We start from the raw sequence: 18684 nt of genomic DNA, 5'->3' as shown, positions 1-18684 counted from the left end.
CCCTCTGCATCGCAAGTGATCCCAACCACCCGTCACACAGTTTCTTCAGTCTGCTGCCATCAGGGAGTTCAGGCCAGGACCAGAAGCCTGAAGGACAGCTTCATTCATTCATCATTCATTCATTCACCTTGCCTCCCCTCCCCTCTTTTTCCCCATGCACCACTAAACTCTAAACCTCAGCAACCCCCACCCCCACCCCCACCAGCTCCCACTAACACACTGGGACCTGCACCAGACACTTTGTACAGCATTGGTCTGCCCACTACCTCATTCAGCAGTTAACTGACCTCATTCAACTACCTCTTCTGTCAGTTTAAATAAAGAATGACTCTCTGAGATTTTTGACACTTTAATCAGACTGAGTAAGCTTTTTTTTAGTCACTAAACAATTATTATATCTGCACTGTTTACTTCACTGGTTTGCACTCTATCTGCCATGTGCCTTGTGCTGCTTTACTTATCTTTCTTTTTACATGACCTATTTATATATTTTTATAGTTGTCCTTTATATTTTATTATCTTTAATTAATGTTCTACTGTTAGTGTTATCTGTATGCACCAAGGGTCTGAGAGTAATATCAGAGACAGTTTATAAGAGACATGCCACGTCCTCAATCCTCAATACAACTATATAAGGAAAACACATAACGGCAAAGATGGCGGTTGTGTGCACATGTCCCGCCCCTACCGCTGGAAAGCCAATCATCTGCTTTTAACAGTCAAGCCGGGAAACATTTAAGCCTATCGTCTGGTTCCACTGACGTATGCGCACAGTTCAGGAACCCTTGCGCATGCGTAGTAAAGGTATAACCTGTGGAGAAAAAGGCGTTTTAAAATATATTTTGGGTCAAAGTCACCAAATTTTTTTGGCGATTTTTATCATATTTCACTGCTGTTTCTATACATGCAATTTTTATGTCCTGGTTACCAGTGAAAGTGCAGTTCTGACTCTCTGCCCATTCATTTAGATAGGACCTGGTCTTGTTATTCTGAAATAGCTGCCCGGAGGCGTTGCCAAGATTGCGGCCGAGTGGCACGACTTGCCTGAAAGGACTTTGGTAATATGCGCTCCAAAGTCCCGATTGGAATTAAATGATTTGCGATACGAGATCCGATTGAATCGTTTTGTGATGCAATGATTCAACCGATTCGGAGTTGCGAAAAGCTCAGTTTCACCCACCACTACGTGCTTTTTAAAATCATTACAAGCGATGTAGTAATTCGAAAATGAATGGCTCTTTTGATCAGGTATTTGGTAGTGAATGAAGTTTTAGTTTGAAACAATTCGAGCAGTTGCAGCGATCCTGGATCATACTGTTATTATACAAACACGCACGCACATCTGACTGACAGACAGACTAAACAACACGCTCTTATTTTAGTGTTGTTAATATTAATTAATTTATAATTTACTTATTTTGTGGATCTTTCAGCTGACAGTTTTGCTTTGTAAATTCAGTTTAACAACATAAAGTTGAACTGTGCACATAAACTCTTCGGCTACAGGCTAATTATGTTCTTAAATGTAGGCTATAGCGCGCGGTTTCTAGCGTATTTACTTATTTATAAGGTAATATCAATGATATGGGTATGTCCTATGTCAGATGTGCTCGAATTAAAACAACAACAGTGGTAACATATAGGCTAGGCCAGGCTACATAATTGTTTTATCAAAATTTTTGCTAGGGACAATTTAGTGGGACACGGGATATGTCCCTATAGCGCCACATTTTATGACATAGTCATCGAGCAAAGTTCATTTATAAGTGACCTGTCATCTTCCGCTGTAACAGGTGAGGGCTGAGGCTTGGCTTTCCAACTTCTCCAGACCTCCTCGCGCTTCTCCACAGTCCTAGAAGAGCTTTAATCATGGCCGTAAACGTCCAAGAAAACATATATGAACAAATAGAAGAGACAAAAGAAAACATATATGAAAAGCCATATGACAACAACCCAGAACGGAAATATGAGAATCAAGGCGCGAGTAAGGAAATTCTAGAGGAACCGCTGTACAGCACGGTCAATCACCCGTCTCCAGACTATATGAATACGAGAAGAACATCTCAAGAGGAACAACAAGAAGAAGAACAGCCTTCACCCACAAATGAACCAGGAGAGCAGCTCGAAAGCGAGATCATGGTGACCTCTCTGTCGAATGGAGATGTTTACGGATCTTCATCTTTAGAGGAAACTGGAGACCCGTGTGATGACCAGCCCTCATTGGTCCACGAAGACCTGTTCATGGCTTACAGTCTCCCAGAAGACGGATCTCCAGAACCTGAGGAGGTAGTTGACTACAGCCTGAAGGACGTCGAGAACAACGTCGTGGAAGAGCCAGCCGCAGTTCCTGACCCGAATCAACCTAATATTGCGCTTTTTGTCAAGGTAAGGTTTGTGGGTTTATGACGTCTGCATAAAATAACCTGAACTTTTAATTTTATTTTTTAAAAATAAGAAGGCTTTAAAGTTGGTGATATGTGAACGTGAAGGTCAGTTGGGTGTGGTTTATAACAGCATTCATATTTCTGCCCACCTTTGGCCCTTGAAAACAATGTGAAGACAACCTGAAAATGAATCGTTAAACACGCACAATTTTTTTTAACACTGAACCCCTATTTTTCCTAAATTATACTCAAATGTTATTTAATTTCAGCATGTAAAAACGTAGCAAGTTATGTTTCTTTTTTATACTAAATTAAATAAAATGTATGTTTATAAAAATTAGCATCAAATGTATTTACTTTTGATTTAATTTAACTTTGTTTTTCATTTAACCCGAAATATTAACAATTGAGTGTTTAAATACAATTTTATGTCAATAGTAATTTTTTTGTTGATTTTTTTTGAGATACAGATAAATTATGCTAACAAATTATAATCATCATATATATATATATATATATATTTTTTTTTTTTAAACATAACTAATTTTGTTAAAATCTAATTTAAATGATTATTATTATTAATAATATTATTATTTATTTTATATTATTTATATACAAAACCTTATTTGGGAAACCCAAATAATAATGAATTAATTATATTTTATGTAAATGAAAAAAAAAAATGTTTTAACAGTAACAGGAATAAAAAAAGAGGATGGATGTAAATATCAAAGACAGGTTGATGTATCAGATAGTTAATGATTCAACAGAAAAATCACTGTTAAGCACAATGGCCTAAAATGGACAAAAAAGATTGGTATGATTCATTCAGGTGACATTTTCCTCTTGATCATTAACTTCAATAAGGTTTTCAAACGTTTGCGTGCTTGCTCACAGTCTTAGACATCCTGAACTGATTGCATTTCCTCTGGAAGGTTCACTGTGACAGGCAAAGTAAATAATCATTAACTTGGGGATCCGTACAGTCATGGAAACCAGGGTGAAGTCCTGACCTGAGTAAATCAACTCATGGCTACTCTTTGCTTTTGATAGTGGAACACTTTAGTCTGTGCACATGATCACAGGCTGAGCAACCGTGATTGTGGAATTGAGACTTTTTCAGACTCAAGTTTAAATCACATTCCATGACAGATGTGTCACTTTAACAATGGCATCAAGAAAAAAAATATTTTTATTGATTAGTATTTGAAAAATGTAATGCACTGACATAGATGCACCAGGGCGTGATACACATTTTGCTCTTAAGAAACCTTCAGTACAAGTCAAACATTACATAACTACTTTATGGCCACATATAGTCATAAAAAAATCAGGAATAAAGTAGTATAAGTTGTTGTTGAGTGGAACAATACAAGGCTGCTTTTATTAAAAAAACTACAAGAGAACTCACATAAATTATTGCAAACAAAAATCCATTACAGCACTTGTAAAGCAAATGCTGGCCTTGGTTAAGAATTTAATCTTATTGGCTACGCATAAAGGCAGACGGTTATGATCGAAGTTTACACAGCCACCTTTACTAAATGTTATAGATGTTGGTGGTTACTGATTAGATTCAATATTGACATTTTAAAATGCACATTTACTTGAATTTACAGTATGCAATAGTTTTAACTCTTGTTGCAAAAAAACAGTATATATATATATATATATATATATATATATATATATATATATATATATATATATATATATATATATATATATATATATATATATAGAATGAAAATCTATTTTTTCAGGGGCAAACGATTCTGATTTGACATTAGTGGCCATTTCTGGCTCTTAGATGTCAAGCACCATCATCAATGTGATAATCAGATAGAGGTAATCGGATCCTCCCACATGCTACATTGATTAGAAGAACACCAGGCTGTGAAATATTCTTCAAGTGTGACCTTTAATATTTAAAATATTTATTTTAAACAGTTTAAGCACTTTAGCTCAGCCAAAACATGCAGGCAAATGTGCACGATGCAGAAGTTAATTATTTAATGCAGTGATTACATTTAACCTGTTGGGAACTGAGCCATGAAAAGAAAAAAAGAGTTTGAGACTCATGCTAAGAATGTTTAGTTAGAGTACAATCTGAATTTTAATTGTTTTAAATTTATTTTTAGTTTTGGTTAAGTATAATAACTCTGGTTGTTTCTTACTACTATTTGTCACCAATTCATTTATACAGAGCAACTTACAGTACACTTAATGGTAAAATTCACCTTAAATAACCTGATAGTTAGATCACCTATATTTGATTATAAGATCCAATGCAATGTTACATTTTTATTTAATAATTTGGTAACATATTTATCCCAAAGATGCTTACAATATTGGAGACACGCTGCGTTGTAATGCACTGCACATGTAAAAGTAGAACCGCAGTCTGAAGCTACAGAAATAGACCATTCACATTTACATTTAGTCATTTAGCAGACGCTTTTATTCAAAGCGACTTGCAAATGAGGTCACTGAAAGCATTCAAAATCAACAAAAGAGCAAAGATATGCAAATGCTACAACAAGTCTCATTCAGCTTAACACAGTACACTTAGCAAGTTTAAAAAATATATATATATAATGAAAGAAAAACAGAATAGAAAAAGAATAGAGCAAGCTAGTATTAGAGGCCTTTTTTGCTTTTGTTAATTGTACAATAAATAAAAAGAAAACAAACAGAATAGAAAAAGAGCAGAGAAGCTAGTGTTAGTTTTTTTTCCAAGTAAACAAGCAGTAAATGAAGGGGCAAGGTTTTTTTTTTAAGAATGGAATTAGAATTAGATTAGTTAGAGGGTCAAATAAAAATAGAAGAGATGTTTTTTTCGCCAATTCTTTTAGATGGCTAAGGACTCAGCAGCTCGGATTGAGTTGGGCAGGTCATTCCACCAGGAGGGAACATTTAACGTGAAAGTCAGTGAAAGTGATTTTGTGTCTCTTTGGGATGGCACAATAAAGCAGCGTTCACTTGCAGAACACAAGCTTCTAGAGGGCACATGAGTCTGAAGTAATGAATTAAGGCAAAGGGGTGCAGAGCCAGTGGTGGTTTTATAGGCAAACGTTAATACCTTGAATTTCATGCAAGCAGCAATTGGTAGTCAGTGCACATTGATAAAAAGAGGTGTGACGTGTATTCTTTTCGGCTCATTAAAAATTAATCTTGCTGCAGTGTTCTGGAGTAATTGTAAAGGTTTGATAGAACTGGCTGGAAGACCTGCCAACAGAGCATTGCAATAGTCCAGCCTGGACAGAACAAGAGCTCGAACAAGGAGTTATCTTCATTTCACTGGTTCATATCAGTCACGTCCGAAAACTTTGAATGCAAATTCATTCTATAAACCAAAGCCAGCTCATAAAATATTTAACAGGGAATCTTATTCTCCTGGGCTCCACAAGATGATCAAATATAACCTGCCGTTGCCTGCCAGCGTGCTGCCTGTGACTGCATTAAAATTGCATGTGGCTCATTCCTCTACTCAGAATTTCTGGGCCATGAACATGTCACATAGTTACACATGGACAGGATGGTGCAAGAGTTTCGTGGCAGAGACTCTAACAATTAGATTATATACACAACTCTGTCTTTTAGATGTGAAATTTTATTTGCAGCATATGTATAATCAAGTGCCTATTTTAAAACACAAACCTTCATAGATGGTTTCAATATCATCTCTCAACATCACAGTTACAGTTCTAGTTTATTCTCATCTGTCACTCAAACTCATCAGAGCTATTTGTGGCAGGGGCAGGGCAAAGTAAGCTCCACCCCCAACTAAAGCCTCTCACCTATTCCCTATCTTTTACATCACCCATGTTTGGGAGAGAGCTAGATTCACCTTTCATCTGGACTTTAGCTGACATCACAACACCTGGTGCCATTGGCCAGCCGTCAAGAGCAGAACAAACAGAATCTAAGAGAGCGTGTGGCTAAACGCTGTAATTTAACCCAAAATATCTGTAAAATACTGCTGGGAGGATGTAGGTGACAGATCAGGAGAGATACCTGAATCAAAGAAAGCGTTTACAATGGGAGACGCTCAAGAACCTGATATTGAGTTGTTTGTCAAGGTAAGGCGAGAGATCCAGCATTAGAATGAGCTTTTTGGAGTTATGAGGCTCTTATAAAGTCAGTGTAACTCAATAATTGTTCTAGAGTAATGTTTGCATATTTGACTAAGGTCATGACCAGGCTGTAAGTAGAGTAATGTATGATTGCCAGTAGTTCTTGCACATTGGTTATAGATTTTCGGTTATATATAAAAATGGTGTTAAAATAATATTTTATTTTTTAGGTGGTGTTTAATAATATTTGGGTATTGGAATTATTAGTGTGAAAATACTAAGGATTGATACCAATAAATGAATGTATATTAATATAATGAAATATATATATATATGTATATATTTGTATATATAATGTAGACATACATACATATGGTACAGATATATTTTGCATACTATCAGGTAGATGTAAGATCAGCAACCATTACTGAACTACAACTTTTTTCCATCAAACACACAAATGCAAAATAAATACAATTTATAAGTATTACTTATCATTACAAACAATGCAACAAGCTTATTGGATCTGAAATATGAATATTATGGTAAAATGGCAAATATATGAAAAGTCTTTCCTATGAGAAAGCAAACTTACAAATACACTGACAATGCAATACTGCATGCTTCAATTATGATTATATGATTAAAGTGGATGCATTTCAATGTTCCAATGGCAGCAATTAAATTTTAGAAACAAACAAATCATCTTCCAAGAATTAATCTGTCTATTTAACAATATAAATCCTGTACACAAGACATTGTCAGTCAGTCAATATCTGTCTGTTTACAGCCCTGAACTGCCATCCAACAGAGGAACCGGTCCTATAGCAAATGGCCTATTGTCCTGTGCTTTCTAGATCGTAGCAGGTCATTGTTCTGCATCCAGTACTTTCTCTGTTCTGAATTTGCCAGAACGGACAGATGAGTGGAAATGGAAGTGCTCTGACCTTTCACATACCATCTGCCTCACTTATCTGACTGTTATGCAATGCATTTACTCCCATGATTCCTTTTGAACCGTGGAATAAAAACAAACTGTTAAAGTAGAAAAGATGCAAAATAGAAGTATTTTCACTAGTGGACTTATAATATATCTGTCAGCAGTGCACTCACTGTGTTCTTCTTACAACCAGGCCTGTGGTTAATGAATGCAGTGTGCATAATTCATATTGTGTTGGGTATTGTGTCACAGTGTAAACTATATGGTCTCGTGATAGTGGTGCTGCTGTTTTGGGACACCTGATCTCCACTGCTGTAACATACAGTAGCACTGTCACTCACTGTTAACCAGGGTCATTTGTACTCTCCATAATGAGGAACATTAGTGTTTATCACTAAATAAAGTTACATTAGTGCAACTGTGTATTCTGTAATACTAACTTTGAGTAAATAAAAAATATGCATTTCAATTAAGATTTTAAAACTTGCTCTTGCTGCTTGTCCCAGTTTAGTGATGTCCAGTCTAAAGCAGGGTATTTTAAAAGGGAGACGGCGCCCTCTAGAGGTCAACGGCGGTACGGATAATTATTGATCAGAATAAGATTGTGAACTGAAAACTATTTATTGTGTAAAAAATAAAATATGTGGGTTAAACAAAAATAATACATCAAGATACGTTTTTTAAAGCTAACGTTTTGCCTACTATAAATTATGTTTTATGTTCCTGACATAACAGAATTAAAGGTTCAAAAATTAAAATTAAAATTCAGTCATCATTTTAATCACCCTGATGTAGTTCCAAACCTGTATGAATTTCTTCCATACAGTTGACAATAGCCATTTACTTCCATAGTATTTTTTTCCATATGGCTAACGTCAATTGTTTGGTTACACACATTCTTCAAAATATCTTTTGTGCTCAACAGAAGAAAGAAACTCATACAGGTTTGTAACAACTTGAGAGTGAGTAATGATGACAAAATAGTTTTTTGGGGGGTGAACTATCTTTTTAAGGCATTCACTTCACAAAATTATGAAATTCATTGGGATTAATAATTAAGCCATAACAATTTTAGGGTTAAAACTGTTCTGTAGGTTTTAGCAAAATTCCACCTGCCCATACGTGTGATTTGTACCATTTTACAAAATAATGTCACTGAATAACATGTAGTTCTTGAGTGGAATAGTTCATGTCATATATCAGGCACTAGCAATGCTAAGGTTATGGGTTTGATTCCCAGGAAATGCAAGAACTGATCAAATGTAAATGTATACCTTAAATGCAATGTAAGACATTTGCTTAAATATAAGTGTAACTGTAAATGTCTATGTGCAACACAATAAATAATAATGTTTACTATTTCAGTGAACGCAGCTCACCTGCAATATATGCGTATCCTATGTGATTTAGGGATTGAGATATTCACATAATATAAAACACATGCAACTAAAATAGACATTATAGAATTCATTTAACACAATCCTTCAGCGACTATTTTATTAGAAAATGTAATTTGCAGGTAAACTCTGTTTAATGTTTAATTGAAACCTTGAAGCAGCAGGGGGGGCTATGACACTTTATCATTCTCGATCTAGTCTCTTCTGTCTAGATAGAACATGAGAACCGGTCTCCACCACATCTTTGGCTCATGTTATTGGCCGTAAGAGGTAGAGGTGCACTCTGGAGGTGATGTATATGTTAAGATGTGTCGTTGTGTTTGTAGGCTGGTTGTGATGGCGAGAGCATCGGAAACTGTCCATTCTCCCAACGCCTCTTCATGATCCTCTGGCTCAAAGGTGTGGTCTTCAACGTCACCACTGTTGACCTGAAGAGGTGAGAAGTTCACTAATCTGAGCTCAAATCACATGAAACATTATATAAATGTCAGTAACAAATACCTCATTTTCATGTTATTAAATAACATTTCTATTGGTTAATATCCTAACAAATGTCATATGCAGTTATTAAAGTTATTATAACATAATCCATTTTCTCTGTTAAAGGTCAAAGCAAGAAAATATAGTTTAGCATTTAAAAAAAAGACAAATAATCTGTTTTGAAATGAGTCTAATGCCTATTTTTTTTGCATGCATTGCAATGCTGGGATGGTTGAGTAATAAAATTTAGAAGTTCATAAAATGTTGTTATTATTGTTATTTATTCAGGAAACCAGCAGATTTGCACAATTTGGCTCCAGGCACTCACCCTCCTTTCTTGACCTTCAACGGTGAGGTGAAGACAGACATTAACAAGATTGAGGAGTTTCTGGAGGGGGTTTTGGCTCCACCAAAGTAAGCTCATTTTTACAAATACACTTGAGACGAATCGTGACTGTATAGAAACTCTAAACCTGCGGTTATCAACTGGTTTTGCTTCAGGAACCAGATTTCATCAATCATGGTCAAACACAGCACCAAAACTGTAAACAACAATTCAATCTATTACAGTACTTTTACTAAGAACGACATACCTAGCATCACAGTGCAAATGAACTAAAGATGTTATCAAAATAATTGTATTTTTATTATATAATTACAATTAGCATTTTTGAATCAAATCCCACCCGTTAAGACTTGTTTTGCAATGTACATTGTATTAAACATCGCATTAAACCACTGTGAACTAGAACTGTAAAGAATACGTCGCTGACACATGTTTTTCTATGTATCTTTTCTTGTGTCCAAGGTACCCCAAACTTGCAGCCAGTCACAGGGAGTCAAACACAGCTGGGAATGACATATTTGCAAAGTTCTCAGCTTTCATAAAAAACACTAAGCCAGATGCGAATGAAGGTATGCATGTCAAACTGGATCAAACTGATTGAATGAATGAATGAATGAATGGATATATTGTTTTTTGGTCAGTACACTGAAACTCCGCAAAGTTAAATTCAGTTAACTCTATATGGAATCCATTGTACTGTAAGCATCCTACATATTTTAGCTCTAAATGTATTAGAACTGTTCTGGACTTATGCTCACTTTTTTTTTTTTTTTGGATAACCTATGATGACTAAATATTTGCAGTTTTGCCAGAATTTAAAACAACTTACATACGGAGCTTGGTACAGACAAAGAAAATGTTTTTAAAATAATCATAATAATAAATACATCCATAGAAATATTTAATATTTACACTACCATTCAAAAGTTTGGGGTCAGTATGTTTTTTTTTTATTTTAGGATAATTACTTTATTTAGATTTAAGATTCATTAAATTGACCTAAGGTCACAGTAAAGCCATTTATAATGTAATAAAATAATTACATTTCAAGTAAAAGCCATTCTTTTGAACTTTTTATTAATCAAAGATTCCTGAAAAAATACAGTTGTAAAATAAAAAAAAAAGAAAATATATATTTTTAATTAATATTTTTTTCCTAAGAAAAAATATCTCTTTATTTTATTATTATTTTTTTTATCAAATAGTTGTATCCTTGGTGAGCATAAAAGACATCTTTAAAAAATATATTTAACAAACTTTTGAATGGAAGTGTATATACTGTCATTTTAAATGTATATATTGTACAACCCGAATTCCGTAAAAGTTGGGACGTTTTTTAAATTTTAATAAAATGAAAACTAAAGGAATTTCAAATCACATGAGCCAATATTTTATTCACAATAGAACATAGATAATGTAGCAAATGTTTAAACTGAGAAATTTTACACTTTTATCCACTTAATTAGCTCATTTAAAATTTAATGCCTGCTACAGGTCTCAAAAAAGTTGGCACGGGGGCAACAAATGGCTAAAAAAGCAAGCAGTTTTGAAAAGATTCAGCTGGGAGAACATCTAGTGATTAATTAAGTTAATTGATATCAGGTCTGTAACATGATTAGCTATAAAAGCTTTGTCTTAGAGAAGCAGAGTCTCTCAGAAGTAAAGATGGGCAGAGGCTCTCCAATCTGTGAAAGACTGCGTAAAAAAATTGTGGAAAACTTTAAAAACAATGTTCCTCAACGTCAAATTGCAAAGGCTTTGCAAATCTCATCATCTACAGTGCATAACATCATCAAAAGATTCAGAGAAACTGGAGAAATCTCTTCGCGTAAGGGACAAGGCCGGAGACCTTTATTGGATGCCCGTGGTCTTCGGGCTCTCAGACGACACTGCATCACTCATCGGCATGATTGTGTCAATGACATTACTAAATGGGCCCAGGAATACTTTCAGAAACCACTGTCGGTAAACACAATTCGCCGTGTCATCAGCAGATGCCAACTAAAGCTCTATCATGCAAAAAGGAAGCCATATGTGAACATGGTCCAGAAGCGCCGTCGTGTCCTGTGGGCCAAGGCTCATTTAAAATGGACTATTTCAAAGTGGAATAGTGTTTTATGGTCAGACGAGTCCAAATTTGACATTCTTGTTGGAAATCACGGACACCGTGTCCTCCGGGCTAAAGAGGAGGGAGACCTTCCAGCATGTTATCAGCGTTCAGTTCAAAAGCCAGCATCTCTGATGGTATGGGGGTGCATAAGTGCATACGGTATGGGCACCTTGCATGTTTTGGAAGGCTCTGTCAATGCTGAAAGGTATATAAAGGTTTTAGAGCAACATATGCTTCCTTCCAAACAACGTCTATTTCAGGGAAGGCCTTGTTTATTTCAGCAGGACAATGCAAAACCACATACTGCAGCTATAACAACAGCATGGCTTCGTCGTAGAAGAGTCCGGGTGCTAACCTGGCCTGTCTGCAGTCCAGATCTTTCACCTATAGAGAACATTTGGCGCATCATTAAACGAAAAATACGTCAAAGACGACCACGAACTCTTCAGCAGCTGGAAATCTATATAAGGCAAGAATGGGACCAAATTCCAACAGCAAAACTCCAGCAACTCATAGCCTCAATGCCCAGACGTCTTCAAACTGTTTTGAAAAGAAAAGGAGATGCTACACCATGGTAAACATGCCCCGTCCCAACTATTTTGAGACCTGTAGCAGAAATCAAAATTAAAATGAGCTCATTTTGTGCATAAAATTGTAAACTTTCTCAGTTTAAACATTTGCTATGTTATCTATGTTCTATTGTGAATAAAATATTGGCTCATGTGATTTGAAAGTCTTTTAGTTTTCATTTTATTAAAATTTAAAAAACGTCCCAACTTTTCCGGAATTCGGGTTGTACTAATAAGAAAAAAACTGTCAAATGGCAACCTAATCAGATTAACACACACACGCATTTATATATATATATATATATAAATGCTGTGCAATAACACACTGGTTATTAAGAAATGTGTGATGTTTTGTTAGCACTGCAGAAGGGTTTGACAAAAGCACTTACGAAGCTGGACGAGTACCTGAACAATCCTTTGCCTGAAGAGGTAGATGCTGACAGCATGGAGGAGGAGAAGGTCTCCAACCGCAAGTTCCTGGACGGGGATGATCTGACTCTGGCAGACTGCAACCTGCTGCCAAAGCTCCACATAGTGAAGGTGAGCTGAAGTGCTGAGGGGGGACTTGTCACTATTGCTGGTCTGCAGTGTTTGGGGGTAACCAAGGAGGCCTGTAATACCTGGACAAAGCTAACAGTTAGCATTCCCATTAATCTCAATGGCAGTTTTGGCGGAAATGTGCACTCATGGAGGACAGTCAATGGAGAAGATATGTTCTGCTGCCAGATGGTGTAGTTAAGGGGAAATTGCTTACCAGCAAAACCTCAAACCATAATAATCCATGTGATCTTAAAAAAAAAAGCTATTTTAACTTTAAAGTAACTTTTTGTAGTTTTGTTAAGTGAATGGAATTCCCAGTAAAGATTGCAGTGTATTTCTGCCATAAATGTTTTCGAAGTCTCTTGTTCTCAAAGCTGCATTTATTTAAAACACTAAAGACAGTAATATTTGTGAAATATTGATACATTTTAAAATACATTTTTTTAATATTGTGATGCAAAGCTGAATTTTGATCACATGAGTTTGTCACATGATCCTTCAGAAATCATTCTCATATGCTGATTGCTGCTCAGTAATCATTTTAAAAGTTTGAAGTGTAATGGTCTAGTAGTATAAGCAAGTTGTAATGTGATGCAGATTTGAGTCTGCTCTGCTTACAGAAGTACAGTTAAGGTCAAACATCTTTAAAAAGTAAGTTACATTTGTTTTTTACTTTTTTGCAGGTCGTTGCCAAGAAATATCGGAACTACGACATTCCAAGTGATTTGACAGGCGTGTGGCGTTACTTGAACAATGCGTATGCACAAGAAGAGTTCACCAACACCTGTGCTGCCGACAACGAGATCGAATTAGCATATAAGGATGTGGCTAAAAGGCTAACTAAGTAAACAGATGAACAAAGTTGACACAAATAGACTTGGGGTAGCTCATTTCTTGGGGAAGAGATGATGTTTTCCATGTAATTCAAAGCTGTTGATCCCAAACTACAAGTTAGTAGTTTCATTCATCCAGGATCCTGATAATCAATAAGGACTGGTACTCTGATATAACTATTATGAAATATGAATATAAAATATCAGCTCATATTAATATTGTGAAAAATTATATATTTGAATATATTTTAAAGTCTAATTTCCAGCTTCAGTGTCACACGACCCTTAGGAAATCTTATAATATAATGTCTAGTTCCTGTGGCTCAGTGGTAGAGCATTGCAATAGGTTGTGGGTTCAATTCCCAGGGAACACACATACTGATAAATAAATAATGTATAGCCTGAATGCGCTGTAAGTTGCTTTGGATAAAAGCGTCTGATAAATGTAAATAATAAGCCAAACATTTATTATTATTATCAGTGTTAAAACAGTATGCTGATTAATATTATTGTGGAAATAATTTAACAGCATTTATTTGAAATAGAAACCTTTTGAAAGTCTTGACTGACACTTTTGATAAGTTTAATGTATTCATGCTGAAAAAAATAATAATTTAATCATTTAAAAATCAACAACAACAACAAAAAAAACTTCACCAACCTCAAACTTTTGAAAAGTAGTATACATTTTTAACCTTTTTTTGTTTAACCTATTTCGTCCCATGAATTGGTGCATTACATAACCTCTTTTATTGTTTTCTATCTATCATACATGACAGCTGTTTAAGCATTTCAAATCTGTAAGAAATGTTCACTTTCATCTCCAACCGTTTTACAATATCTGTCAATATTGCTTTCTGTTATGTTTTTATTATTATTTGTATATAATGGATAAAAAGATCTCATGGGAGCAGCAGGACGAACAAAGGAAAAAGGTTGGTTTGTCCTGGGCAGCTTTATCTAATCATATATAATCCCTGGATGTTTAATGCATTTTTGTTTTCTGAAAGAGCACTCATTTTTAATTATACAGTATAATGATTTAATGAGGCACTAATGCAATGTGACAAATACAGCATATTATTGCAGTTAATGATAATTTCTACACAACACATCCTGCTCTTTTTAGTTTCCACAAATGGTTTATACAAAATTCTCAATTCTTCATTGCCTCATGATGTCATTTTCTTATAAAGTACAAGTTGTTCAGACTTTCCTCTGTTATTCCTTACAACTGGTATCATTTCTTCTTCTCATTTAATTTTGGCTTATCTCAAAGTGTTTGACATCAATCGGCGCTAGATATATCATACTTAAATATTTATTCACAACCCCATTTATGGGAAATTAACGAGCTAAGATGGAAAGGAGATTCACAACACACGGCGGTCCACCGAAATGGAGAATAAGGAAATCTGATCGGGCATTCATCCAGGTCTCCTCCTCTCCACTTAGCACTGCTGGAATATCATAGGGCCCATGATAGGTCCTTGTGGAGCTCCTGCTCTTGTGTGGTTTGGAAAAGCGTTTGATATGAAATGAGAGTGTGGCGCCAGAGAGGCCTATTCCGAGTGAAGCTCTATGAATAAAATAATATTTTCACAGTTCGACTTGCATTATTTCTTTTTCCCTGCACACACATTTTTGCTAATTGATACCGTTTTATGGAGCCGTTTCTAAGGAAATGGATATTTATTGTAATTGAATGATGAGTGCTAATTGTGCGGTTACGTTTCTGGATCATTGTGAGCGTATTTGGACACTTAAGCCTCTCAGAAAATGCATGAATGTCATTGCACTGTCATTGTCTGTCTGTCTGTTTGTCTGTCTAGATACATTTTTGAAGATAAATATGCATGTATATATATTTTTAAAAGGTATATATATTTTCTTAACGTGGTGAAAGGGCTATTATATTAGCTGATGGTATGTCACAGACATCTAAACTGGGTTTCACTGTCCATTAAATGCAAAGAAACAGACTTTGATCTGGTTGTTTCATCCAAGCAAGATGAGTGATGTCTGCTAACAGATTTAAACATGAGCTTTCAGGCCATGGATCAAAGCTCTCCCTTTGCTTCCACTCTCTCATTATGGCCAAAAGCCATCCAAGCCTGTCTCTATTTTTCCTTAAAAGAGCCTCAAAAGTCTCCGAAGACCTGTGCCCGTCAGATTTACAATAGGGAATGGGACTATTTACCCGAAGTAGGAGCCATCCAGAAATAACAGTGCAGAGAAATAAATGGAGCCTGCTATATTTTTCCACACAAGTAAGAAAATATGCTATAGGTCTTGTGCCTCGCTGGTTCGTAATTAGTTCTTAAACATGCTCTGCCTTGGATCTCTGCGTCCACATTCAGTGTTTCTGATAATATACAATGCAGCATTAATGTCAAACATGTCTCACTCTGGTCCAGGGCTGTAACTCTAATCTGTTTGTACAGACTCAAGTGATTCACAAGTCTCACTCAGAGACAGTCCGTCTCTAGTCGATGCTCAAATTTGCGAATCAATTTTTATTTTGTATTTTTTTGGAAGGAATAATTAATCTAAAAATAAAAATGTTGTAAATTTTTGTAAGAATAGCCTTTAGTGCTGCTCTGAGGAATTTTGTGGACAAAATCCAGCCATTTTCATCTGCATGTTTGGGAATTTCATGTTTGAGTTAAAAAGTTCTCCATGCAGATTTCACTCATGTCCAGTTGGTCATGCAAATTTGCCTCAATGACCAAAAAAAGTGACTTGTGAGAACTGTGCTTCATACATCGCTAAGTAAAAATTCGCTGAAATATGACTGATGTATGGAAGCTTGTTTTCCCCTCAGAACTGACAGTTTAAGCTTTATCTTTAAATTTCACAATGTTGACTTTTTTTCCCCATGAGTTTGTTTTGCAATTCTCGTGGAATTTTGAGGGGAAAAGAATCAGAACTGTGAGATAATAAGTAGCAATTTCTTTTTAGCATTTATTTGGAAACAAGCTTTTGTACTAATGTTAACACAGCAATTGTAATATGTTGATCTCAAAAAAAGACAAAAAGCAAGTGGGTAACACAGCCTATAGTACTATATTTCAGGTTTTCTGAAGGCTAAAGATTGTTTTGTGTGAAGAACTGATCTAATTTATGTTGTTGTCATAATTCATTCACGTTTCTCTCAAAGAGGCCTATGATTCGTGTTTTGTTTTCAATTTTAAAAATGCTTCGTTAAAATGCGATATAACAATGGCGAATTTCAAACGTGTTTCTACAGGAAGGGACGCTACAAAGTGTTGTCAGCAAGCATAAACCTTTAGAAACAGTCCTTCTACACAGCCAATAGCGATTTTACCTGTATGTGCCATGGTAACTGAGGGTGAACGTTATTTCCCCAAGCTGGCCTGCAAGATGTTCCTGGATCAACATCCTTGTCGATCCTGGAACAACATTCTAATCAACCAATCAGAATTAAGGCACATGTTTTTAAAAAAAAAAAAAAAAAAAAAAAAAGGGTAGGGATTGGGTTAGGTCTAGTCTTGCATAGCCAGACCTTCAGACTGGCGGCTGAAGGTCTGGAATTCATGGCAGCTTTCACTGGCTAAGGCCCGGCCAAGAGGCAGTTTGACTGACATGTCAAAAAACCATTTACAGTTCATTTCATTCAGCGTCACGTTTCGGGGTGTAGACATGTTGACACAATAACAGACCAGCGTGTAAAACTCTCTGATGTATTTTAAAGATTCTATGCTGCAAACTTTAAATATTTCACATACTTTTGAAACTCCAGTGTTTAGTTGTTCCTGATAAACGCTTATCATCACAGTTATAAACGCTACACCTTTCTTCTTTCATGAGGGGGTTTGGTGCCACAGCATCTTTGTTTCCAGGCGGAACGTTAAAGAATGCGACACACACGTCTCCCGGAAATCCTGTAGAATTCAACCAATACGATGTCTTCGACACTCCTGCAGTGTTTCTACTTTTGTGTCCCATATGCATCAGACATTTAGCCAACGGTCCGTGGGTGTGACGTCTGAGGCTGAGACTAGGTTAGGTCTACATTTTTGAACAGTAATGTTGATCCAGGATCAACAAAAGATATTGATCCCTGAAAATATTTTACTTGGCAAAATCACGGTGACGATCACTGAGAAGGTGTAGCCTACATCATAATCATGTGATCCTAAAGTGGCACATCCTTGAGAATCTTTGAGAACACTGAGGTAGTTTGCAAGTTCGCTAAACCTAATGTACAATATACGTTATTTACACAATTTTATTCTAACCAAATGCCAAAGTGTCATTGTAATAAAATGTAATTAAAGGGGTCATATGATGCAATTTAAATTTTTGCTTTCTCTTTGGTGTGTTACAGTCTCTTGGTGCATAAAGATCTGTAAAGTTGCAAAGACTAAAGTCTCAAATCCAAATCCAAAATCCAGATATTCTTTATTAAAGTAAAGAGTTAACCACAACCTCCTAAAATGGCTCATTCAAAAATGCCCCAACATGTCTACATCACGATGTTGGAAGATTTGCATAACCGCCCAAAAAAAGGGGGAGTCGTGGCCTAATGGTTAGAGAGTCGGACTCGCAATCAAAGGGTTGTGAGTTCGAGTCTCGGGTCGGCAGGAATTGTAGGTGTGGGAGTGCATGTACAGTGCTCTCTCCACCTTCAATACCATGACTTAGGTGCCCTTGAGCAAGGCCCTGAACCCCTAACTGCTCCCCGGGTGCCGCAGCATAAATGGCTGTCCACTGCTCTGGGTGTGTGTTCACAGTGTGTGTGTGTTCACTGCTGTGTGTGTGCACTTTGGATGGGTTAAAAGCAGAGCACGAATTCTGAGTATGGGTCACCATACTTGGCCGTATATCATGTCACTTCACGTCACTTCATATGTTCACGCAAAGAAAGAAGAACTTTTATTCTCGCTGTTGCTGCCGCTGCCATGTCGTGGAGTATCTCTGTTTCATTGTAAAAGCGAAACTACTTTGCTTGGCCTTCCAAAAGAGGAAACAACTAGAAATCAGTG

At 36.1% G+C, this 18684-nt stretch overlaps 1 protein-coding gene across 2 annotated transcripts; it reads left to right on the top strand.

The window, feature by feature from the left end:
• The first annotated feature begins 1803 nt into the window (after positions 1–1803).
• Positions 1804–13883, top strand: clic5b (chloride intracellular channel 5b). Of its 2 annotated transcripts, none has more exons than XM_059512199.1 (6): positions 1804–2385; positions 9124–9233; positions 9566–9691; positions 10086–10192; positions 12661–12842; positions 13526–13883. In XM_059512199.1, exons 1-6 carry the CDS (start codon positions 1870–1872, stop codon positions 13688–13690), a joined length of 1206 nt encoding a protein of 401 aa, XP_059368182.1. In that variant the 5' UTR covers positions 1804–1869; the 3' UTR covers positions 13691–13883. The 2 variants fall into 2 exon arrangements, with proteins under 2 accessions (XP_059368182.1, XP_059368183.1); XM_059512200.1 differs by lacking the exon at positions 1804–2385 and adding an exon at positions 6224–6466.
• The last annotated feature ends 4801 nt before the right edge of the window (positions 13884–18684 follow it).

This window comes from Carassius carassius, chromosome 27, assembly GCF_963082965.1.
Source record: "Carassius carassius chromosome 27, fCarCar2.1, whole genome shotgun sequence".
Classification (NCBI taxonomy): domain Eukaryota; kingdom Metazoa; phylum Chordata; class Actinopteri; order Cypriniformes; family Cyprinidae; genus Carassius; species Carassius carassius.
The sequence above is the reverse complement of the archived record's forward strand: the minus strand, read 5'-3'. Positions and strand labels throughout refer to the sequence as shown.